This window comes from Microcaecilia unicolor, chromosome 1 (genome assembly GCF_901765095.1).
Source record: "Microcaecilia unicolor chromosome 1, aMicUni1.1, whole genome shotgun sequence".
Classification (NCBI taxonomy): Eukaryota; Metazoa; Chordata; class Amphibia; order Gymnophiona; family Siphonopidae; genus Microcaecilia; species Microcaecilia unicolor.
Window position 1 is genome coordinate 580,697,227 of NC_044031.1, and position 18,539 is coordinate 580,715,765.

Below are 18,539 nucleotides of genomic sequence, written 5' to 3' on the forward strand. Positions count from 1 at the left end.
ATTTCCTGGATGAAGTGATCCAAGCACTCTGAAGCACATGCGCATGGATCTGTTTACAGCAGGCCTGACACAAACCCATTCCTCAGGGAACCTCAAGTCAGTCTGCCTCCATTGTATGCAAATATATTCATTGTGGATATCTTGAAAAACAGACTGGCTTGGGAAACCCTGCCAAATTCACTGGGTATCCTGAAAACCTAAATATACAGTGGAGGCAGTACATGTACACCTCCCTCATGTATATTTATTGCAGATATCTTGAAAACCTGACAAGCCGAGAACTGATTTCCAGGAAGAGACATTGTACATCTATTATAAATGTATATAAATTAGTGTAAGAATCAAAATTAAATGATTGGATTTTTTAAAGTCACAAGACAGAGAATTTGTTTTAGAGTTATGTTTATTGTAGTTCAGTGTCAAAAACTTTAAAAAAATACAAAAAAAAGGTACATCATGGTTTTACAAAAACCCAGAGCTGTACATGCAAGGCTGTGCAAAAGGCTTCTATGCACTGATTTTGTTCACACAGTAATAGGAAACAAACCACAATATATTTTCCATCTCAGAACTAAAATTACAATTCTAAAAACAGTTTTCTACATGTGGAAGCAAAATCTTATTGCATTTGCTATGGAGTGGTACTGTTAAATATGGAGTCGTGTTGATTCACAAGTAATTCCCATTTTTTAAAGTTATACATGCCAACATTTCCACAGGATTAGCAGAGGCAAAGGTCTGCAAGCAACATTTTAAATAGCTTTAAAGCAGGGGTTCTCAATCCATTCCTTGGGACACACCTAGCCAGTCAGGTTTTAACAGCATATTCAGAATAAATATGCATGAGATAAATTTGCATAGAATGGAGGTAGTGCATGCAAATTTGTTGTGTGTCCCAAAAACCTGATTGGCTAGATGCTCCTGAGGATTGGGTTGAGAACTACTGGTTTAAAAATTTAACTTTATATATACTGTTTCAGTAGGTATAGCCAAAGTGGTGTACATGACCTGAAAAAAAAAAAAAATTAGCAGACAAGGGACCTAGTTTAATAGGAGGCACAGAAGAGAAGAAAAATGAGCCAAAAAAAAAAAAAAAAGAGCTAAAAGGCAGAGTACATTAGCTGCATTGTATAGCTGGTTTGTCTTTTTTTTTTTATTCTTTTGAGGTGCTGGTGAGAGACAGGTTAATTGATGCCACTTGTGCCCAATTGTGGACACAGCCTCTTCATGGCATATTTCAATTTAGGGGCTTAAAAGGGTCACAGACTGGTCAGTGTTTGAAAAGATCAGATCAACATTCAAAGATTTGTTTAAATATCAAGTCTAAGAATGCACCCAACCAGCTGGACAGATGCCTCAAAGATGGTGAACTACGATAAAACAAACCAATGGGTCAAACCGGCTCAATGCATGAGATAGGAAAACATTTGCTAAGGCCTCTGTTCAGCCCATCACTGGTCCTTTTCAAACTGAGCCAAAAAGGATGCAGCCTGCACATTAGCAAGCAGAGATAACTGGGTCTCACATATCATGAAGCAAAGCACAGAGTGGCAAAACAGTTGCATGGATATTGTCTTATTACACAAATTTTGAAACTATTCAGTATCTTCATACATGTGTGTGTATATTATATATATATATATATATTTTTTTTTTTATAATGAACACACAAACTTAAAAAGTGCAAATTTAAAAGTGTATAAAATATTTACATTAACATTTTCCTAGATTATAAAGTGAAAAATACACAAGACGAGGTGCACATTTTAATGAACAGATTATTAAAGCTACAAAATTACTACATCTTAGTGGTGTGTGCAACATGCATTAAACACCAAGTGAAAGGCTCAGTCTTGGAAAAAGGCATCTACAACTAACATTCAATAATCATACCAGGAAATGGGAATTTGAAATGCTTCTTTCCTTGACTCGTTTCTAAATTCACCCAAATGGGCAGGGGCCCTACACCCCCACCAAAAGGTAACTCTATTGAGGAGCATTTAAAAAAAAAAAAAAAAAAAAAAAAAGTTTCTAGTGAACACTTATTCAAAGGGAATACCAAAAAAAAAAAAAAAAAATAGACTAACCAGGCATTAATCCTCCACAAACGCCTTCTTTCACATGCTGCATTCTTCAGAACATTCGTTAAAACTCTGGTATAAGGATCCAACACATTTCAGTGCCCATATCAGGACTCCTGTCTTGATATATGGTCAGTTAATGTCTTATCTAGCAGGAATCACTGAAGGGCAACCATAACCGTCTGCAACCACATATATGCCCTGTGTTCCACCGACCTCCAAAATACTTTTGACCTGGCATTTTTTGCTTCTGTTCCTTTCCAGAATCAACCTATTGGGCTACAACATGAGCCTTCAGTTGCAATGAGTCAAGGTTTCCTCTCATCCCACCACGGAAGTGACTTCCTGACCAGGTCCCATGCACTACAGCTCTCAAACATCTGGTACACCACCAATTCCCTTCACTGAGGGACTGTAGCATCCCCTAGCAGACTAATGGATGCAATTCACCCTTCCTCCCCCGAAAAAAAATCCTTAAGCCAGTAAATGCCCCTCTCCCACAGGGGTTTACTTCTTACGTACACTATATAAAAGAGTAATGCCATTACCCTTCACTCCACTACATAGTGAAGGAATAAGGAGTTGTGATCTGCTCCAGTGGCTCAAAGGGATAGGAATTTTCAGCTACTGATGTCTGAGATATTAAGTCAAATGAAGCACAATTGCTTGGTCTGACTGACTGACCTTTATCTGTTGGAATTTCCCATCCTGCCCATGTTCAGAAACATGCCTTTGCATCCCACCGATTGCTCCCTGTTCAAGACCTTTGCTCAAAGGAGCACAACAGTGTTGCTTATGGGAACGAAGCCAGTTTTAGAATATCAATTCATTGTGTATATCGAGGAACTGATTATTTCTAAGTGCTCTCTACCTCAAAAGGTAGAAAACGGTACAGTATGCATGATAGTATTACAGGTAGAGCCCCAATATGCAAGTCAGTGTGACGGTCATTGTTTTGGGAAGGGAGGGCTCTGTATTGCATGGTTCAAATAGAGATGTTAAGGACTAAGGAAAAATGGGGGGGGGGGGGGGGGGGGGGGGGAGAAAGGATTATCCTAGTCAGAATTTTAGCCCTTGTTGCTATTAAAATTAGTATTTTACACCCAGAATTTTAGATTTCATGCTTTGTTAAAAAAAAAAAAAAATGTTTAAATATGAATAAAATAAATAAGAGCATAAATACTGTTCAGCTAGAGGAGGCTGCTAAGAAAATAGCTTCGCAGAATACAAGAATTGAAGATCTGATATCTATTGTCAATGAAAAAGAGAATGTTAACTGAACTGCAAGACCTGTATCCTACTGGAAAAAGAAAAATGGAACAGTGACAAAACTGTAAATAATATCAAAGGTGAAGTGCTGAAGTTGAATGGTAAATTCCTGCATGACAACATCCAGTTAGATGAATCTAAAGAAAACAATGAGGCTCTGGAGCAGCCACCTACAAAGAGGTACTTTTTGTGTACCCGCTGCACAGAGCGGCAATACAAATAGTTTGGTTTGTATGCAAAGACAGATGGATGCAAAGCGCAGAATGTATCATCTGAGAAGGCAGCGGTCCATCATTCAGAAAAATGTTAAAATAGGTTGTTTTTAAACTGACTGTCTCCTAGCTTGACCTTTATCAGTTCTTTTGTTCCCAAATATTTGTAATACAATTTGCTTTAAAAAAAAAAAAAAAAAAAAAAAAAAGTTTACTGTAAACTGTTCCACACAGTATTTTTCAAGTTTCACTTATTATTCCAACATGCCAAAATTCTCTTCTCAAAAAGTGCCAGGAAAGAAAAACAAATCCTCATTTCCAAAATATTCAGCGACTTCCTGTAAAGAAGTTTGTTGTATCTTTGCAGTCCAACTCAAAAAAATATGTATATCTATTTACAGCTGTGTAATAAATTCTGTCCAGTGTGTTCTTGAATGGAAGCTTGATAATATGCTGGGGAAATATTCACCTCTTTGCTCTTCGACAACTCAGGTTCTTCAACATTACAGCATTTGTTATTTAAAATGAGACAAAAAACCCAAACTGTACAATATTACATAATTGAGTCCAATCTCTGCATTCTGTAGAGTGTCCCAAAATAGTGCCCGACACCACCGTTCAGAAGTGGAACAAGTTGATAAAGTCCTGGGGTGAGAGAGAGACCGAGCAGCTCTCTGGGTTATTGGCTGTGCAGGGATGTTCAGTGTCCTGTGATAAAAAGGCAGATCAGCACACGTTAGGTATGGCCGCAGCTCTGCGCTTGTCAAGGGTAATCTTTTAAGATTTACTAATGCACTTTTGTATGTAGCCGCCCCTTTTAGTGTTTACTGCAAGGTCCCAAAACCTAATTTACTAATAGAAAGTGGGCAATTCTATAACTGGATGCTTCCACTTAGACATCTTAAGCTTATTCTATAACAGAACCTAGGTGCCTCAGGGGTTCTGTTATGGAATATGTAGTGTAACCTGGTTTTATCCAGTCATCCACACTTCTGCCAATCACAGAGCTGTCCGACGTACGCTCTGCCCTAGTGTATGCCCCCCCCTTGCATTTAAAACACACACGTGTACATTATTCTACAACATTTACACATTTATCGAATGCCTAGCTTATAGAAATGCTTCACCTGAATGTGTGTGCTAACACAGTAAAACACTAATGTATCTAGCCTTCAGATTTCCAATTTGGATTTTTCACAAGTGGTAATAAGTTGGGCACAAGTACCATGGTCTACAACAAATCATTTTGGGGCCCTTTTATTAAAGCTTAGCATGCGTTGAATGCTAAGAAGTCCATAGGCATAAAATGAGCTTCTTAGCATTTAGCTTGTGATAAGCTTTAGTAAAGGGGAGTGGTTGGGGAGGGGGGCAGAATTTGATGTTTTTAGAAGCAGTTTGTGCGAAAGAATTTGCATTAACACTAATGGACTCAAGTTACCCTAAGTTTCATTGTCTCAGACCCACTGGGCAGTCGCATTTCCAGGATATTCAGAGTAAAATGCATGCTCTGAAAACCAGACTGGCTGGAAAGCTGTTTCAGCAATGCTGTATGCTAGCATCCATGCCCTTCTCTTGGCTTAGATGAGGTCAGGAGGTTCACCAACTCAGCCTAAGACTTCACAGATTATGGCATAATCTGCAGAGCTAATAATTTGCCAACTATTTTAGGTAAAGCTGATCATTCATCCCTTTAGGTATCAGGCCCTTTAAAGTGACACAGCATGGAGTGTCCTACTCTGTCATGACTGGCTGGCTATCAATCAATATGCTTGCTTCCAGTATGTCATTACCAAGGACTACTGAAAGAAGAGTTCACTGAATTTCCAATGAGCCCCATGTTAAATTTCATAAGAATAATTTACAGGAAATAGCCAAAAATAATCAGTTTGACCAATACAACACCTAGGAGAACTGACCAGGTCTGAGGTGGCTCTCTACTAAAAAGGGCCAATTAGTGGCTGAAAGGGAGCAAAACAACTTGTCTGAATGTTATTGGACTCGTGCTGAACTCACCTTCCAGGATAAGATGTGGCAATGCCTGCAGAGCTGAAGCGTGCCTCCATACTGCTCTCGTCTTGGATAACATCTCACAAGTTTAAAATACATCTTCTTCCAATCCAACTGCCCTTTGTCAGACAAAATAAGGCGCCTGCGAATCTGAGGGGACAAAAAAAAAAAAAAAAAGTCAACTTAAGGCCATAAAAATTGGTTAAACCTCTTGCCCTGTTCTCCTTATTTATGTCATTATTAGAGCTTATTGACAACCTCTTAAATGTAATCCTTTGTTCTCAAGAGTATTTTCTGAGGTTTTGTTTTTGGAAGCATTCAGAGAGCACAGACCAAAAGCAAGGATACTTGGACCTATGCCATTCTCATCCCTGGCTGCACACATGATTCGAAGCTCCTCAGAGACTTAGCTCTTCTCTCCAGCCTCCATCAGATTTTGACTATGTCCCTTTATTTTTTTTGCTAAAACTCTTGAGACTTGCACCCTCTTATGTACATTTCTTTACTTTTTCTCCCTATTACTAACAAGCACTAAGGGAATGTGGGGATCCCCTCACCCTATGGCATCTCCCTTCTCACTGGTCCCACTGATACTTTGACACCACCAGAAGTCTGCTGCTTGGTTACTCTTATGAATCTTGGCATTCGTGCTCTTTGGTGGCTTCCCACCTAGTATGTCACACCTGGTCTGGTCCTTTGTGCTGTCATTGCCTGTCTACCTTTGCGCTCTCTGCTCCCATTCACTACTTGGCCTGTTGACCTCCTGCTCCGTCAGGTACATCTCTGAACTAAAACCGGTATCCCCATTTCTGTGAGATTTTTCTTTGCATCTACACCAGGGAGCAGAGATGTTCTAACCAGATTGAAGCACCATCTTTCAAAACAAGCATATCCTAACAACAGTGTTGCCTGCTCAGTTTCCAGTTCGCCATGATGACAAATAATGCTCATTTTGTTTTGAAAGGCCCCCAGATTGTATTCCTGCCAAACAAAAAAGAAAGGAACTGTACAATAGCAATACCAGATCCTGAAATGGACGTCAGAATTCTAAGCCCGTTTTTAGATTTTCTCCAGAGGCTCTCCTAAGTTTGTTGGGAAGGGAAAGTAAAAAAGTTTTGATATGTAAAAATCAGATCTTTGGAGTTATGCGAATGTTAATTGTTTTTAAGGCATCCACTCACAAAATAGTCTCTCTGAGCTGGTTAAGTTGGTAAAGTGGCGACTATGGCCCTTATTTTAAAAAGGATCCCATGTGTAAACTGAAGCTTTTACACATGTAGACTGTTATACACTTGTAAAGGCAAATTTACAAAGCTGCCATTTACATGTGGGGAATCCACAGATTGTATAGTCAGAGGCCATGGAGAGGGAGTGCTATTTTATTTTTCACATTTGTACCCCGCACTTTCCCACTCATAGCAGGTTCATTGCGGCTTACATATTATATACAGGTACTTATTTGTACCTGGGGCAATGGAGGGTTAAGGGACTTGCCCAGAGTCACAAGGGGAGCTGCCTGTGCCTGCAGTGGGACTCAAACCCAGTTCCCAGGACCAAAGTCCACCACGCTAATCACTAGGCCACTCCTCCACTCCACAAGCCAATATGTATTCCCCATTTTACAAGAGGAATGCCCATCATTACAGATGTCAGCATTTTATACCTGCCCCAAAGCATGAAGTGCCTGGTGGAAGGGCAGGTATAAAGGCTAAGGCCTGCTTTGACATCCGATTCCCACCCATCCTCTGTGTCCGAATACTGGCAAGTCCCCCCCTCCTCTGATCCCCCTACCCTGGCTCTTACTGGGGGTCCCATGGTTCATGATATCTACTGAGAGAAAAAGTGAAGCCTAGTTATTTTTGATCCTGGGTTTGAAAGTGATCTACTACCCCTAGCGATAATCTTGCTAAACTACTGCTAACAGCTAGGCTACCAAATGAGTGCAGTTTGGAAGATTAACTGCAAGTCCTGCATATTAACACATTTTTACAAGAGAATCTGTGTGTGGCAGAGCCTAATACACATGGGGAATAGTGCCTGTCCTGACGTGGCTATTTTAATTCTCATCTCCCATGTCCTTTCTAAAGCTGGGCTCCACACTTGCTCCTGGACTACATAGTCACCAATAAACTCAATATAAAACTTGGAGGCGTCAGGGTATGTGCACGTACCCATGCTTACTCTTTTTACTGATAAGAAAAGCTTCAGCTAAGGTGACTTATCTGACTTTACATGCCTGGAAAAGATCAAATCTGCCAGCAGACTGGCTCTTGGGCCTCTGGCACAAAAGTTGGAACTGGGCCTACAAAAAAAAAAAACAATAGGCTCTTCAAGGAGAAGCCTTCCAGCATTTACTGATCACGCACGTTCAGTACACTGGAACATCAAAAACAGTTTTGAGAAAAGCAAAAAAAGCTCTGTGGATCCAAAATGCATTACAAAGCTATTGACTGTTCTTCTCCAACCTACTTTTTACATCCTAATTACTGGGTTTTTCCAAATGTCAGGAGCCGTAAATCTGCAGCATCTTAAGCCCAAAGGTCATAAGAATTGGCTGGATGCCCCTGAAATTAAACTGGGGGGGGGGGGGGGGGGGGGGCGGGAAATGTTATTTGGCTGCCATAGTAAAGGCATGGGTTCCCCATGTCCTGTCTGCTTGCATGCTAGCTAGTGATCCCTGGTTAAATAGGTTACCTGTCTGTCTGTGAAGTGGTAATGGCAGAGTTTCTTCCACAATAACCGGTCTTCACTCAGCACCAGCAGGTCTGAAGACACCTGCCCCAGGCTGACAATGTCTCTCCCATCGGCCAACCTCTGCATGATGTTTAATTGTAAGCACAATGGCAGGTCTGTGAAGGTCATCCCCTTCAAGGCAGGCTAGAAAAAAAAAAAAAAAAAAACCCCAAGAGTTCCAGTTAACTGAAAAAATTACTAGTTGCATACATTGGTGTAAGGAGGAGTGGTAATTAGGACCACAAATTTTTTTAAGTGGCAAGTTTTTCAGAGCAACAGTAAGAGCCTATATTAGCAGAGTTAAAAAGCAAGGTTGTTTTTTTTCTCTCACATTACCAGCATATTTTCTAGCTTGTCAAGAATGCCCAAACTGAAAGCAAGCCAAGGCGAATGTAAATAGCAGCCTGGGGTCTGTGTGCATGCTCAGCATCTGCTGGTCCCACCCCTTCCAAACGCAGGAAGCCCGCATCAGAGGGGGCAGGATTAACAGATGCTGCAAGGAGCAAGGGAAGATACAGGGCTGGTCAGTGAGGGGTGGGGGGGGGGGGGAACAGGTAAGAAGAGGGAGAGATTCTGTGGGCAGAAGGGAGATACTGGACACGGATGGGGTTTCCATTCTATTTCTAAATTTGTCGTCACTTCCTATCCATGCTCTGTGTATGACCAAGGTGAGATTTTAAATAGACATGTAGTTTGTATAGCAAATCCTATGGAGGTAGGTTTTCTAGGGACTAGTGTCCAGTCAATGGCTGCAAGTTGGCATGCCTGAGAGCACTATGACCCCAGGGGTCAGTGCATAACTATGAAGGGCACTTAGGCAGATCATGGACATGTCATAAGCATATCAAGCAGCATGTACAACTTACAGAATACTATTGGTTGTATGGTGCTCTCAGGCATGCCAACTTGCAGCCACTGACCGGACACGCTTACATTTAGACACATCAGCAAGGCTTTTGTATTCTAGAAAGGGCCTAAGTACCGTTATAGACTTGGTGCTAAGTGCGCTCCTTTGTGGTGTCCGTATCTTTGGTACTAAGACATGGACACCACAAAGGAGCTTAATACCAAAGTTATAGAATTCCCCCCCCCCCCCCCCCAACCATATGTGTAGGTCCACGAAACCATCCCAGGGAAGATATGATTTGAAAGTTTAGGAAAACTACAATTTTCATAAGCATCATGGTATTTGATAAGCAGGCCAAAAAACTAGAAACACCCAACTACTGTTCGGATAATAGTAACAGTAGCAGATGATGGTCGATAAAGACCTGTACGGTCCTTACAGTCTGCTCAACAAGATAAAATCATAGTATAAAAAGGTATGTGATGTGTATACTTTATCTTGATTTGTCCTTGTCATTTTCAGGGCACAGACCATAGAAGTCTGCCCAGCACTGGCTTTGCTTCCCAATTACAGGTGTTGCTATCTAAATTACCGCTTGTTTGGCTCTATGCCTTTTATACAAAAGTTTCCTGTGTGTTTATCCCACACATTTTTTAATTTTGTTACCATTTTCACCTTCTGCAGGAGGGCAATCTGTGAAAAAGTACTTCCTGACATTATTCCTGAGTCAGCCCCTCTGCAACCTCAATTCATGTCCTCCAGTTCTACTACCTTCCCATATCTGGAAAAGGTTTGTTTGTAAATTAATGCCTTTCAAATATTTGAATGTCTAATCACTCCTGTCTCTCCATGTTCAGGTCCTCAAGTCTCTCATATGTCTTGCGACGCAAACTCGTACCATTTTGGTCACTTTTCTCTAAATTGCTTCAAGTCTTTACGTCCTTAGCAAGATACGGCCTCCAAACCTGAACACAATACTCCAAGTGGGGCCTCACCAATGTACAGGGGCATCAACCCCGCCTTTCTTCTGCTGACTATACCCCTCTATGCAGACTAGCATCTGCCTAATCTATAACCTCAAATTGGAAGCAAAAATACTCCTAGCTTTGTTTATTCCTCAGGAGTATAGAAACCCCCCACCAGACCAAAGGGTGGCATTACATGCAAAGGTCTAACCATTTGCATGGGATAAGCACACCTTGAAGGTCATACAATCCTCAATTTAAACATGTCCCACACACCTGAAGTCAATGTAAAATAATCTAAGGCAAGTTATTTGTCAGTTTTGTGCTGGCCTCACTCAAGTGATGAGAAAGTTCAGAACCTTGAGCCTACACTAGCCACTCCTTACCCTGGTGATTTGGATGTTGTTCAGCTGTTGCTGCCAGTGCAGGATACTCTCCATTCGGTAGACCCAGAAGTTAATGTTGCCCACCAGCACAGACTTGCCCACCCTTTGGACCAGGCTGCAGAGGGATGCGTAGAGGGTCTGCAGCAGTTCCTTTATTAGCCGGATGTTCTGCTGATCTTCAAGGACTAGGATAGATCAGAGTTATGTTTTATTTAAAAGACCAAAAGGTATCATGAATTGCTTAAGTTTCATATTTACACCTTAAAAAAAAAAAAAAAGGATTCCAACAATCTTCAAACTTTGTTTCAGTTAGGGAACTTACATACTACTGATTGCATCAGTAGCAAAAAAAAAAAAAGCAAAAACCCTAAAAATATTTTTTGAAGGACTATACAGTAAACATGGCTACCTTAAGCTTCTATTATCTTGACCATATTTTGTTTGGGACCAAACAGAACATTGCGTACATATGATATCCTGAACTTCATTTCATGCATCTGACAAAGACTTTGGTCCTCAAAACGTTGGTTAATCAGAGGTGCTACCTACCTCTGTCACATAGGAAACTAGTTGGAATATGAACTTTTTTTTTTTTAGCTCAGCTGCTTTCAGCTACTCATTTTTGACCTTTTGGTTTGCATTCCTACCCACCCAAGATTTAGGTGCCACAAGCCAACTTCTTCAGTTTATCCTTTATCATCCTCCTTCGTGCAGCCTTTGAAAACTGGTACAAATGCATTTATATAGATTTTGCTCACACCTTTTTCAGTAGTATATTTTTTTTATAAAAGGCTCAAAGAATGACCAAAATGATAAAGGTGATGGAACTCCTCCCATATGAGGGAAGGCTAAAGAGGTTAAGCCTTGGAAAAGAGATGGCTGAGGAGAGAAGATTGAGGTCCTACAAAATCCTGAGTGGTGTAGAACAAGTAGAAGTGAATAGTTTTTTTTTTGGGAAGGGGGGGGGGGGGTTGCTCTTTCAAAGTGTGTGTATATATATATATATATTTTTTTTTTTTTTTTTTTAAGTATGGCGGCCAGATCCGAAGGCAATATTCTAGGTGAGGTTGCACCATGGAGCAATAGAGGCATTATAGTATTCTTGATCTTATTTTAACATCCCTTTCATAAAAATTCCTAGCAACCTGTTTGCTTTTTGGCTGCCGTCACACACTAGGAAGAACATTATTATTTACAACTGCACCTAGATCTTTTCCCTGGGTGCTGACCCCACAAGGTGGACTCTAGGTATCTATGATTTGGATTGTTTTTCCCCAATTATTCTTCCCAATGTGCATCACTTTACATTTGTAGACATTAAATTTCATCTGCCATTTGGATGCCCAGTCTTTCAATTTCCTAAGGTCTTCATGCAATTTTTTTACAATCCACATGTATTTTAACAACCTCTAGTAGTGTCATCTACAAATCTAATCTCACTTGTTCCAATTTCCAGATCATTTATAAATGTCAAATAGCATTGGTCGCAGTACTGATCCCTGCGGCACTTCACTGTTCACCATCCTCAGAGAAGTAACCATTTAACCCTACCCTCCATTTTCTGTCGAATAGCCAATTCCTAATCCACACCAGAACATTGCCTCCTATCCCATGACATTTTAATTTTCTCAGCAGTCTCATGAGGAATTTTGTGATAAGCTTTCTGAAAATCTAGCTACACTAGATCAACCAGCTCACCTTGCCACATATTTATTCACGCCTTCAAAGAAATGAAGCAAATTGGTGAGTCAAGCCTTCCCTTAGCTGAAACCATGCTGTGTTCCATAATTGTATTCATTCTTTATAATAAGTTTCCACTATTTTACTGGCACTTACATCAGACCTACTGGTCTGTAATTTCCCAATCACGCCTGGAACAGTTTAAAAGTTGGTGTTACATTAGCCACCCTCCAATCTTCAGGTACTATGGACGATTTTAACAGGTTACAGATTATTAACAGCAGATCAGCAGTTTCAAGAGTTCTTTCAGTACCCTTGTATGCATGCCATCCAGTCCAGGTGATTTACTACTTTTAATTTGTTGATTTGGCTGAGCATATCTTCCAAGTTCACTGAGATTTCAGTTCCTCCACATCATCCTTGAAAACCATTTCTGCTACAGGTAACTCTCTCACATCTTCCAATTATAAAATGGAAGAAATGCTGTATCGAGTATGACATGGGGGCTATGCTGAAAGAATCCCAGTTGCATGCATGCACTATATCTTACACAGATAAAGATAAGAGGGCTGGTCTAGTGGCTGACATGGAGGAATCCAGTTTTTTTTCCTCCCACAGCTCAGGACTTTCACTCCCCAGGCTGGCCAGCGATGCAGCTCACAAGGGAGTCACAGTCCTCATACAATGGCAACACCTAGTGGCCAGGTTTAGGCTCCATAATACAAATTATTCTAATTGTGTTTCCTGGACCTTTTATTTAAAAAGCTATTCTACAAAACAGTCAAAGTATTTAGCAAACAGGTTACTTGTATGATTATGGCCCAGGTCACTTGTTTATATTTTTCCTTGTGATCAAGGGGCAGGTAGAACAGGTTAAAAAAAAAAAAAAAAAAAAAAAGGTCAACATTGATTTGTTTTATTCCATTACCTTTCTGTACCACTTTTTCCAAAATGTTCATGTAGTTTTTCTGTGCTATGCCACTCAGGGAGGTCAGCTGTGACTTTGCAATCAGCTCCAGCAGCTGGGGATAGAAATAGAAGCTGTCATTTCTGGCACATAAAGGCTATCACATGACTGGAACCACTAACATTGGATCCTTGTCTGACAGATACTATGGCACCAAAAGGAACATTAAAGTAAATAAAATGACCCTGAATAACTAAGCATTTTAGGATGCTCCACACAATCCTATGCAAATTAGATACAAGCATAAAAAGGAAAAAAATGTAACTGATAAATAAACCAATATCCCCAACTACGGGGAGCAGCAGTGAGATATTCTATGTACCACAATACAGGCTACTAGGGACTGGGAAGGAGAGAAGAATTTTAGAAAATAGTGTGAGATCATTCGTTAATGCTTTATTCCCCCACCCCACGAGAGCTTCTTTTAAGATTATAGGGTAAATCCTGTTGCTTCTGGAATGGGGAAACTGACAGAAAATAGAATCAAACTAGTAAAAAAAGGCCCTTTTAACGCAATGAAACAGGTGCTAGCAATGTAATGAGTTCCTGCCATTAATGTTTCCACAGTTGTATTCTGAATATAATTGTTTACATGTGTAAGATTTCTTTATTGTGTAAACTGTGTTACAATGTGGTAAAAGTTTTCCTTGTTCAGGCCCTTCAATCAGTTTAACAATCACATCAGAAGAGCTCCTTACTCCTGAGAATGCAACATACAGTGTCTTACAGACCGTGTAAGAGAGATTTGTTCACAAGTTTGCTTTTATATATATATATATATATATATATATATATATATATATATATATATATATATACACACACACACACACACACGTGCTTGCAATTAATATTTTGAATATAGTTTGTACCCAACATGTTCAGGCAAATGAGGCCTTTTTGTAAGCTTGATAGTTAGCAAATTTGAAGATTTACATTAAAAAAATAAAAGCAGTGCAAAAGAAGGGTAAGATCTTCTAGGTTACCTATAATTGTATTCAAACTACCCATGAATATACATGAGAAAAAATAGCATGTAGTCTAAAGAGGTACCATGTAAGCATAAGGAAACATGCTGGAGGTGATTTTATATTACAGACTTCTCAAAAAGCGAGAGTGTCCAAAACAAATTAAAAGGCCACATGGAGGTGTATTTTCAAATCACTTTGACTTACATAGATAGATGCCATATCAAAAATGCCCAAGTCCAACTGGATGTTTTGCTAAAAACATCCAGGAAACAAAGGTCATTTTGGGGTTTTTTTTTTTTTTTTTTGGTCCAAAAAAAAAATAAATAAAATAAAATAAAAAAAAACCAGACAAGTGCAAGATGTAGAGATTCATGCCATTTGGATGTAGGAGCCAGCATTTTTAGTAGAGACTGGTCTCCCAGACATTCCAGGAGAGCAATGGGGCACACTAGAGGGTACTTCTGTGCCCTTCATAAAAGTGCTCACAGGTACACATCTCACCTTTCTTCCATTATCTTGACCTCCAAGCCCTTCAAAACCACTACAATAGCCCATATGGGTGAAGAGGGCACAATAGGGGTTTGGCGACTTTGGGAGGGGTCAGTTTCCACCACAAGTGCGAGAGGTAAAGGGAGAGATAGGGATCCGGGTCCCCCACACTACTCCAGGGACCTGCATGCTGCTCTAATAGAGCAGCTGTCAGAGGCTGGTAAGTCATTTTTATTCACATTTATGGGGGGGGGGGGGGGGGGGGGTGGGTCCCTCCAGTTGTCAGCTGGTCATTTAGGGCACTGTTTTGTGCCTTATTAGTTATAAAACAAACGAACAACCAGTGGATCCAATAAAAATCCTCTCTCAATGAGTCTTCCTGAACAAGGTCTTTATTCAAATCTACAGAAACGACCCGTTTCTGTAGATTTGAATAAAGACCTTGTTCAGGAAGACACTTATTGTGAGAATTTTTATTGGATCTACTGGTTGTTCATTTGTCTTATTAGTTATAAAAACAGGGCTAGCTCAAAAGATTTTAGTCCTGGACAGTTTTGTTTTATTATGGCTGAAAAACGTCTCAAGTCTTAGGAACACCTATTGGAAGATGCCCACTGATTCCCTCCAGTGGTCATCTGGTCATTTAGGGCACTTTTTTGTGCCTGGTTATAAAAACAGGTGTACCACAAAACATCTTAGTTTTAGTCCTGGATGGTTTTGTTTTGTTCCTTTATGGCTGAAAAACATTTAAGTCTTAGGAACACCCACATCCCACCCTTAACATTTGGGCACACTGCAGAAGAACAGCCCAGAAAAATGTCTGAAAACTAGGTTTCAAAATACCGACGAATGTTTTTGTGAGAAAGACGTCCAAATGCAGATTTATGCCATGGATGTTTTTGCTCTTTTGAAAATGAGCCCCATAGCCACCTCTTACACATGCTCCCAGAAATATCCCATAGTAGCACACCAGTTTTACACCTGCTCTTAGTGTACAGAGATTTTATAAAAATATATTTCCTTGTAATTTGTACAGAGCCGAGGTGGAGTTGCATCTCTAAAAGGTCTACTTATGGTGCATATAGTTATGCACAATTTTATAACAGCTGTTTTCTATGTATAATGTTTTCCAAAAACTGCCCTATGACAGCCAAAATCTGACCAGTAGCAGAAATGGATTCCCAACAAGGAATGACTGGAATTAATATACCCCTTGTAAGCATGTTTCCACTAGGCAAGCCACCTATCAAAGGGATCCTATCTGACACTTGTCTGTACTGCTTAATGCCTCACCAGCATGTGACCAGTGGCTCAGCGCTGCAAAGTGGCCTACAATGACTGAGTGACTATTCGTTTGGTCACGGCCAACATCAGCTCTAGTGACAACAGATGTCCTGAGCCTGTTGATCTGCACAGCTCATATGGGCTTTTAATAGAAGTAGTGCAAAAGGAAAACACACTGCTGTCCAGCATTCCTGAGAAAGCAGTCTGCCTTCAGTCATGACTCATCATTCAGGGAAGCTCATACAGGATCATGTAAGTCAAGATTTATTGCAATAACTTGATACAATTAGGATATTATTGATGGTTGGGCTGTTGTGAAAACCAAGTACTGCAGAACACAGCCACCAAGTGAAAATTAAGATAATCAATTGAAGAAAAACCCGAATATGGCAACGCAGTGGCTGGGCTGTATTACGTACTGCTAAACAAAAGACCTGCATTTGATTTCTAGCAATGATGCTGCTCTCTGTGAAGCTGGGATGCAGCACTTCCACAAGCCCCAGGGGAAAGGGAGTTTTGGTTATTGTGCAGATACAGCAAGCAGTCGGACCAGTATTACACATTTGAAGAATGAGCAATGCAGAACCCTGGGCAGAAGGCTGCTGAGGTGGAGACTGCACCCACCCCCCTCTTGATATATTCAGCACTATTTAACTGGCCGGGAATGGCTCCTGGCCAGTTAGTGTTTAACCAGCTATCGACAAATATTGAAGGGCTGGTCTGCTAAGTTTAGCAGGCAAATCAAATCACATACAGTCCTCTATGCCCACTATTAACTTAACCAGCTAGTTAAGAATACGAGCCGGCCAAAAAAAAAAAAAAAGAAGACACCTGGATATTCAATGCCTGTCACTGGAAATGGCCTGGTGTTAAACATCTGGGATCAGTGCTGACTATGGCACTTATGTGGGCTGCCACTGGCTGAATATCAGCCCCATAAAAAAAACACAGGTAAAACTACCCTAGCTAGCTGTGAATGAAGCGTACTGGATTCTTCATTTATACTTACAATGGATGCAAACTACTACTTCCTTCTTGCTTCCAATCCCTCACGTACAAGTATTCAATGCCATGTTATGAAAATATAGCCTATAACCAACATTATGACTGAGACATTAGAGCAGCCAGTACATTTAACAGCTTTTAGAATTCAATATCCTCAAGTCAGGTGGCTTGTAATGTTAGACAACAATCAGCTGCTGCTTCTAACACTGAATTTTCCCCCACATGCAAGCACCGGCCAAGAATGTGCCTCCCAAAATTGTGGAAATTTTAAGGGGGGGGGGTTAAGCTGAATGTCATGATCCAACTTATGCTATGGTACATGAACCTGTACCATAGCAGTTACTGCTCCTGACAATTTCCAGTTTTAGTAACTTATCTGGGTTTTTATGTTTAGCTGTTGGACAGTGCAGAGCTGCCAAGGGGTTCTGATTTTTGAAAGGGAGATTTTAGTACATACCTCCAGCCCCGCCCCACTGCATTGGCTCCACCCACTCATCTCATGGCTCCACCCCCTGGTACACCTCAATCCCACAGCCGTTCTAGAAAATATTCTATTTACACCAGTGACAGCAGGGATAGGTAAGAAGCAGTGTTTCAGTTCACACTATTACACCCCCTACCCAGCATCTGTTCTCCCCAGTGGCATAACCGTGAGGGAGGCATAACCATGAGGGGGGTGAGCTCCCCTTACCCACTTTGAGGTTGTAGCACTGCTTGAATTGCCAGCAGAGATGTCCAAGCCCTGCTAGTTGAAGAGGTCCATTGCACAAGCCCCGTACTGTGCTGTCAGATTCATATGCTCAGTTCAGGCACTTTAAAATAGAAAATAAGATGGTACCTTTTTATTGGACTAACCCAATACCTTTTTCAATTAGCTTCTACAGGACCGGCAGCAGCAACGAAACTGTGGGTACTTGAAGGCTGCTGTGGCCCCACGCTTAATATTTTTGTTTTGTCGCCACTGCAGCTGCTCATCAAAAGCAGCAGCAGCAGCGCTAGTGTGGGAAAAAGATCCCCTGACCCAGTGGTCTCAGCAGCAGACTTTCCCGCTTTGGCGGGAGATGACCTGATACTCACCTCCCAATACAACACGAACGAATTTACCGCTATAAACACACCAAAATTAAACCTTCCAATCTTAGAAACGCTAAAAATCATTGGAGTCACTATCGACCGCCACTTAACACTCGAAACTCATGCAAACAATACAACCAAAAAGATGTTCTACTGCATGTGGAAACTGAAAAGAATAAGACCATTCTTCCCAAGATCCGTCTTTCGCTGCCTAGTGCAATCCCTCGTATTAAGCCATCTGGATTACTGCAACTGACTATACGCAGGTTGCAAAGAGCAAATACTGAGGAAACTTCAAACAGCCCAGAATACAGCAGACTCATCTTCGGAAAACCAAAATATGAAAGTGCAAAACCCTTATGAGAGAAACTACACTGGCTTCCACTCAAGGAATGCATTACTTTTAAAGTATGCACATTAATCCACAAAATCATTCACGGCAAAGCTCCAGCCTACATGTCTGAGTTAGACTTACCACCCAGAAACGCCAAAAGATCATCCCGAACTTTCCTCAACCTCCACTTCCCTAATTGCAAGGGCGTAAAATACAAGACGCTACACGCGTCAAC

At 40.8% G+C, this 18,539-nt stretch overlaps 1 protein-coding gene across 1 annotated transcript in view; it reads right to left on the reverse strand.

Annotated features, from left to right (window-relative positions):
- Positions 1-971: 971 nt before the first annotated feature.
- The window catches only part of FBXO32 (F-box protein 32), a 37,646-nt gene continuing 20,078 nt past the window's right edge, over positions 972-18,539 (reverse strand). The window contains exons 5-9 of the mRNA XM_030218817.1: positions 13,109-13,202; positions 10,501-10,685; positions 8,264-8,446; positions 5,576-5,719; positions 972-4,270 (exon numbers count right to left, since the gene is read on the reverse strand). Of these exons, the coding sequence (XP_030074677.1) occupies positions 4,181-4,270; positions 5,576-5,719; positions 8,264-8,446; positions 10,501-10,685; positions 13,109-13,202 (696 nt within the window). The 3' untranslated portion in view covers positions 972-4,180. The remainder of the gene's footprint in view (positions 4,271-5,575; positions 5,720-8,263; positions 8,447-10,500; positions 10,686-13,108; positions 13,203-18,539) is intronic.